Raw genomic sequence first — 8,148 nt, forward strand, 5'->3', positions numbered from 1 at the left:
ACTGCCCAGGCCAAAGTAATCTTGTAATCTTGCTTTTGATGTATTTCTTGGCCGCCTTGTGCCCACCACATTCTTGAAATCTTCCCATTTTCCTTGTACACACTTGCCTTAAACATGTTAAACATGTTTGTACTCTGAATGGGAAGACATCGTTTTTTTAAAGATGAAAAAGATTTTAATTTGTATACATATTGACAGATTAGCATTAGGCTCGAAAGAGAATCAGTCTTAGCCATACCTTTAAACATGAATGGGATGTGTCTACACTGTTACTCCTGTTGTGACTTTGCAGCTTTTGCCTGGCAGAAACAGATACACACCATACAAACACTATAATGGGTCCAAGTTTGAAAACTTGTTAAAAGTAACAGTTGTGAATGGGCAGCACGAGTTCTGGAAATAAACTACTAAGGTATTATACAATGCATGTTTAAAAACGGACCAAAGTGTTGTAGAGCATCTGGCTAAAACGGTAGTAAAATAAGCATAATATAATAGCAGCAAGGAGAAGCAGGAGATCGTTAATAGACATTCCAATAGACAAAACCAGCTAAGCACGGGGCCAAAAAAACAGACACTTAATTAAAAAAAACATGAAGAGCAGAACAATTAATACGCATTTAAATAAAAACATAAAAACTAAGAAACTAAGAGGAACTAAATAATCTTTTTAAAGCGGAAATGGGATTTTTTTTTTAATTTGGCTGCCGTTGAATGTAGCCTACCTGCGGTTTTGTTGATGGCCGTGGGTAACTCCAGCCAAAAGGCCAATGCCCCTTTCTGATTTTCTTGTTTATCTTTTCCAAGGTCTGAACTTTTTCATTATCTCCTGTTTCCTTCATACTCTTAATCAGAAAGTCAAGACTACCAAGAGTGGAAACAGCATTCAAGGCAATGTTATCCAGTTCCATGATGCATTGATAAGCCTTCTCTAAAAGGTCAGCCTTCCTAATCTTAACTTGATGTATTTCTTGCTCAAGTTCTTGTTTGAGGTCCATATTCTTCTCATACTGTTTTTTCAAGTCTTCATACGTTTTTGTAACCCGTCTAGTAGATGGTTTGTAGAAACTGCCATCTTTAATATGTTTAGAGATAGGGCACTTTCCTTCACACACAATGCACTTGTTGTCTTTCATGGAGCTACACTTGGAGAGGTCGTCCACCCACCAGCAGCCTGGGTAATGGCAATTCTCCTTACACACGGTGCAGCGTGTCGCTCTTCTTTTCAGATGCCACCATGCAGACTGGATTGCAACCTTGTCTTTGCATGGCTCATCAACTTCATAAGAGAAATCTTTTTTTGGTCCAGGTGCCTTTATGTTTTCCTCAAAGGCAGTTTGAGTCTGCAGAAGCATAGTATGTTTATAGCCTTCCATCTCGATGGCATTCTGTAGTTTGGTGATGAAGGCTTCTAGATTTTTTCGCTCCCTGAGAACAGCCTGTGTCATCTTCAACTCCTTTCTGTTAAAGTCCACAAAAACACTAAAGAACCTGTCCATGCTTGTGTACCCCATGTCCCAGCAAGACTTAAAGAAATCCTCTTGATCTTCCCTGTAACTCTCATTTTGTCGGTTGTTGAATGTAAATATGAGAGGATCTCCATGAGAATCTTTGGCACAAGGAACACCTGCCTCATTGATGGCATTGATGAAACTGGTAGTAGGCACACTATCTGAATGTGTGGCAAAAATCACCACATTTTCCTCCATATCTTTGCCAAACAATGACACAATGTCATTTAAGATGTAACGCAGATAATCTTTTAAACGATTCTTACTTCCTTTCATGGCAAGAATGATGGCATCAATTTCACAAATGCCATATTGAAATAATGTGTGCAGATGATCCGTAGTTTCCCCATCATGTTTCATTTCAGGATCTGTGGATCCATAACCCAGAGTGTCAATGATTCTCAGACACGTTTCTCCAAGAAACAGCTCATACATAGTGGTGACAGATGTTTGAGAATGTATTTGGGACTTGGTGGCTTGGGACCCCCAGTAATCATTTGTGACTTGGAGCCAAACTCTGTTTTCCCATTCCACCTCCAACAGGTAGTTGAGCATGGTGTTGATGAGGGTGGTCTTCCCAGTTCCTGTTTCTCCCACTAAAATTATAGTTTTGGTATTTTTAATTTCACTTCTGTCTCCATAAGTCAATCTTCTGACTGATTCGATATTACTTTCCTTTGTTGGAAGCAGATATTGTTTTGTAGGTGTTTTAATGTGGTGCAGGTCATTTAATGCGGTGCATTCCTCAATCAATTTTCTTATGGGGCGCAGTTTGCTGTAAAACATTCACTCAATAAATGTCCTATAATATACTTATTATAATATACTTATTATATTTATTAATATAATAATTAGGATGTATTATAAACAGAACATAGACAAATGATTTGTTTAAAATACAGCTTGTGGATCACAGTCTTAAGAACTCGTTAAAAATTATTTGACAATTCTTGAAAACCATGTCTTCTGAATGTGACGATATACTGTAAATAGGATTATCAAAAATGGGATTAACAAAATGTATTATCTTTCATTCAGTCATTATACTCTAAAAAAAATACTAAGTTGAGGACAAGAATTATACATACAGTATTCTTATATGAAATCGTATAATACTTACATGCCAAAATCCCTCTTATCAAAATTTCCAGATGTCCAATGCACTGTTACCAGAAAGAATTAATTAATCTTCTGTTAGACTGGAAATGTCATTTAAAAAAAAAAAACACGTTGTAGAAAGTAATATATATTGGCTCAATATGAAGAGTTCAGATGCAAAACCCCCTAACTCCATTTCTGAAGACCTGCACATCTATATTTTTAGAGAACCCCGTTGTTGATTTGATTTAAATTCATGTACTTGATAATACATATAAATAGTTATATTAGATAAATAAAATAAAAAATGTGCAATTTTGATAGATTTGTATTAAATAAAAATGAATTATTAAATGTTTCTGAAAAGGCACTTTGGGGGGTTTTGCATCTGAACTCTTCATATATTGCCGTTCAGGGAGGTAAAGTGTGACTGTGTCACCAGGGCCCCATATATATAAGGGGCCCACACACAGTCCAATTTATGAAGATATACAGTACGGGGGTTGGGGGCCCCAAAATTTGCTGCTACCCCCCTGGCTCAATGTGTAAGATTTCCAGTATTAGTGTTCCAACAGTGAGGTAGAGCACATTATAATGAATGAATGAAAATAATAGCTTTAGTTTTCTGTTGTGAGAGGCATCTTCAGAGGGGAAGATGCAACACACTCTTGTCCATAGTGCAGAATTTTATTTACAGAAACCACCTTTCGGCCAGTGTGGCCTTTCTCAAAAACTTGAGGCCACACTGGCCGAAACGCTGTTTCTGTAAATAAAATTCAGCACGATGGACATGTGTGCGCTATCTTCCTCTCAAAGTGATCTTACACACGCTACCTGCACCTCGAAACCTCTGGTGTGCGTTGGTTTCCTCTTCCAAATTGAGCAGCATCTTATCATGGATCCTATCAACTGTGGATAAAATATTCCACTGTTGCTGTGAAGGGATGTGAAATACCTGGTTTTGCATCTACAACTTGGTGCCCTTGAAAGAATGGAATAGTAGAATGGCCCTCATTGCAGCCTTTACAGTAGTAGGCTGGACAGGACTTGCAAAACTTGGCCACTGATTTCATTTTACAAAAATGACATTCCACGGCTTCATGGCAAGTGTCATTTTCACTAGAAATATATAAAAATAAAACTCTGTTAATTACTGCAGAAAATGTACACAAACACATTTCAAAGTCTTGGAATATGGAGGACTACCTGCTGGAGCTCCCTGTGGCCACTGCAATACTGGCACTCACTGGCCCTGCTGTATACAAATGTGAACTGGAGGTACAAAACAGATAACACGTTGGAATAGTATTGTTTCAAATTCTTTTATAACTTATTATTATTTATTAACTTATGGTGTTTATTTCATGAAATTAATTATTCATTATTTCTAGTATTACCTATTGTAGTAATCATACAGGGTATTAACCTGTGGATCCATTGCAGACAGTCCTCAGAATGACCAATGACTGAATTGCTGTCATGAGAGCTGATGCTCTCAGAGTGCCATGTTCTGGTGGATGTACGGTATTTATTATTTCCTACTTCACCATCCTCTGTTTTATGGTAGTCCTATACAGAGTTGAAGTGAGACACATGGACGAATGTCCATTTGTAATATTGTTCAGTTGAAACCTCACAGGCAGTAACACACACACACACACACACACACACACACACACACACACACACACACACACACACACACACACACACACACACACACACACACACACACACACACACACACACACACACACACACACACACACACTATATATATATATAGGCCTGTAGATATTAGCTTTTCTGTTGAGTTAAATCAGCCACTTTCCAGGTAGCAAGTAATGTGAATGCACATATACAATAAACATAAAATCACATTTTCTGCAGAAAGATTTTTCTATTGCATGCAGTAAATAGACTCACTCATATTGGACTGGAAAGTGAGATACTATCAATATCTTTGTTCACTAGCATATTTCTAAGTATACATTGTATGTGTGTACACACTGTACCGTGATAATTTGATTTTACAATTTCTACAAAAGTTCCACTATCGATTTGCTTATTTGTTGAATCAATTACCACATGTTCAATAAGTACTTCCGCCAAGGAGGTTATGTGTTTGACCGCGTTGGTTTGTCTGTCTGTCTGTCTGTTTGTCTGTCAGCAGGAGAACTAAAAAAGTTATGCGTGGATTCTGATGAAATTTTGTGGAGTTGTTGGGAATGACAAAAGGAACAAGTGATTACATTTTGGTGGTGATCTGGATCACGGGATCCAGGATTTTTTTAGAAAAGAAATTCTTCGCCATTGCACGATAGGGTGAATTTTTACATTCCAGTTTCTAAATCCATAAAAACAAAGCAGATAGATAAAAAAATAGGGTGTAACAGTCAAATGTTCTATCAAACAGCTTCCAGTTAGAATTGAAATTGAAAATTAGAAATGTACTCAGAGACTGCAGACCTCCGCCAAGACAAACAGACAGACAGACAGACAGACAGACAGACAGACAGACAGACAGACAGACAGACAAACCAACGAGACTGAAAACATAACCTCCTTGGCGGAGGTAATAAACATAGGCCTACTAACCTACGCTGATATTGCATGACACATCAATAATACTTACCCCAATGAAACTGCAAACAGACAGTAGTGTAGATGTGCCTCTGTTGAATAGTTGTCATGAAAACAAAAACCACCTGGATGTGTGTCTATCTTCGTAAAGTGACTGATGCAAGACTGAGATGGCAAAAATAAGTAGTGGCATTTGTTTTAGAATCTGTAAACACTCCTCCCATGAAGTCATACCAGGTGATTTCGCTAAGGGCAGATCTGCTAAGATCAGGGATGGGCAACTTTCATGATAAGGAGGGCCACATTTTTTCATCGTCACGATCAGAGGGCCACATAACCACAGATCTGACACCAACTCAGAATTCGAGGTGCAGTTGGTTGTTCACTGACTGACAATATTGTTTGGAAGGAATAGGAGTGTTTGTATCAGCAAACAGTATACTTACAACAGATTGATTCAGTACTAAGTCTGGTCATTTATAAATATATGTACGGTATTATCCACAGGCCGCCCTGACTGAGGAGGTGGGCTGCATGTGGCCCCTGTGCCTCCAGTTGCCCATCCCTGGCCTGGATCACGTGACATTTAAGACAGGAAGAGTTTCCGCTATAGGCTATACAATGCTGCAGACATACTGTAACAAGTACAAGGAGTAATCCAGGGTTTCACAGAGGACTCAAATTGCAAATGAAAAAGTGAAAGTCCACCTGGGGAAACTCCAACTCCCATTGTCATTGTGACACAGCACTCCACAACACACAAGTGTTCACTGCACACAATGGAATTGCATTTTATGCCTCACCCGTGCAAGGGGGCAGCCCCCAATGGCGCCCCAAGGGAGCAGTGCGGCGGGATGGTACCATGCTCAGAGTACCTCAGTCATAGAGAAGGATGTCTGTTCACATTATCAACATCAAATACAGCAATGTGTTTCAGTAGTTGCAAACAACAACCCTTTTCGCTTTTATTGACATACATATTTTAAAAACTTGTGTAACACCTCCAGGAGCATTTGCATCATATCCATACCGTATCTTCTATCTGCAAACTATTGTCTGCAAATTCTACTTCCTCATAGTTACAGCAGTGCTGGCTCCACGTCAGTCTTAGATAAGTCATTACTCAGGGACTCAGAGGTGACGATGGCATGCATGGTTTGCTGCACAGATACAGGTATCATCATGTGGTGGCACCATTGTGGTCAGACATGTCACTCCTCCAGTTTGAATAACCCCTACCCCTACTGAGGCAGTTATGGGCAAGCGTTTAGGGCGTCAGACTTGTAGCCCAAAGGTTGCTGGTTTGACTCCAATCCCGCCAGGATAGTGGACGGAGTAATTAACCAGTGCTCTCCCCTATCCTCCTGAGGTATGAGCATTGTACCCTCCCGCCACACTGCTCCCTTGGGGCACCATTGGGGGCTACCCCCTTGCACGGGTGAGGCATAAATGTAATTTCGTTGTGTGCAGTGAACACTTGTGTGCTGTGGATTGTTGTGTCACAATGACAATGGTAGTTGGATTTTATTTCACTTTCATATGCCATCATAACTGTACCCACAATACATGGGAGAAGATGTGATTACAGAGAGGCTTCCTCAGTACCTGAGGGACTCTAAAGGAGTGGGTGCTCCTATTCTTCTCCTCGATCAATATTCTCAGTCAGGCATGCTGTTACTTTCTTAGCAATGTTTTGGGACAGTCTTTAGGCCTATAGTTTGAAATGTTCACATACTGTATGGCTGAAATGTTCAAAGCTTGCTGCCACTTTTGTGCCCAGAGAATTGACTTGTGTATATGAAAAACTGAAGAAGAAAAAAACAACACAATACTTATCATATCATGCTGGATTGGCCATGAAACAATTAACCAGTACACATTTTGCTGAGTGAGACTAACCTGTCCCTCCACTGACACTTCAGAGGCGGCCCGCTGCTGTAGAAAGGCCTTATTTCCTCCCTTAAAACCCACTTTAGCTGCTTTATAGGCCACTCGTAGCCAAGAAGGCTGCTTGTAGTAGTCTGGGGTGAAGTTGTAGCTCTGCTGGCCATGTAAGAGCTGATCTGCCAAACTGGCACACATACAGTACAAGGCAACCACATACGGTAGGTTATACATGGGTTCTACATTTTGTTTATAACCTGACTGCGCGAACCTACCTGCGCACAACTGAACCTCTGATTATTGGAAACTGCTGTCGGTCAAAAAATTAGGTTGCGTGGTTGGCTGCCAGTGCCTTGCCCCTCCTCATAACATCGTGTTGATAAACATTGAGAACCCATGTATAGTGTGGGCAGCTGTGGTGTAATGGTTAGGGAGCTGGACTGAAGATCACAGGGTTGCAGGTTCGAATCCCACACTGACCTCTCCATGAGGACCTACTACTCCTCCATCCATGATGACTGAAGTGCCCTTAAGCAAGACAGCTAACCCCACACTGCTCCAGGGACTGTAACCAATAGCCTGTAATATCTGTTAGTCACGTTGGATTAAAAAAGTGTCAGCTAAGTGTAATGTAATGAAACATAGTGTTACATACTAGTGTGGAATTGACTGTGGGTTATAGAGTAGTTTATGTACATAGCAGCTGTGGTAAAGTGAAGTTATAGAAAAGATACATTTGACATGGACATTTTGGAAAGACTGCAAGATGGTGCAAAAAGATTTGTGATTTGGCACATTTTCTTTTCTTCATACCAATGCGTTATCACCTGAATGCAACCGAGAACCGAGAGGCTAATGCATTTCTATAAGTCAATCGGTATTAACATCAACCAATGATGATATTCAACAAAGCCAAATATTGGCCCAATTCATAAACCAACTATCTTTAGAGAGATACGTGCATACTGTATGCATGTAAACATGACTTCCGTTGAAGTCGCATCCCCTCACATCATATATTCGTTACCCCTTCTCATGGGTACAGGCTGCATGAATATGCTGTCAATGGTCA

General features: G+C 40.0%; 1 protein-coding gene across 1 annotated transcript; it reads right to left on the bottom strand.

Annotated features, from left to right (window-relative positions):
* Nucleotides 1-269: 269 nt before the first annotated feature.
* Nucleotides 270-7,564, bottom strand: LOC134451719 (uncharacterized). Its single transcript, XM_063202122.1, has 4 exons — nucleotides 7,557-7,564; nucleotides 7,092-7,263; nucleotides 726-2,186; nucleotides 270-299 (listed from the first exon to the last, which is right to left on the bottom strand). Exons 1-4 carry the CDS (start codon nucleotides 7,562-7,564, stop codon nucleotides 270-272), a joined length of 1,671 nt encoding a protein of 556 aa, XP_063058192.1.
* Between the last annotated feature and the right edge of the window lie 584 nt (nucleotides 7,565-8,148).

This window comes from Engraulis encrasicolus, chromosome 7 (genome assembly GCF_034702125.1).
Source record: "Engraulis encrasicolus isolate BLACKSEA-1 chromosome 7, IST_EnEncr_1.0, whole genome shotgun sequence".
Taxonomy (NCBI): domain Eukaryota; kingdom Metazoa; phylum Chordata; class Actinopteri; order Clupeiformes; family Engraulidae; genus Engraulis; species Engraulis encrasicolus.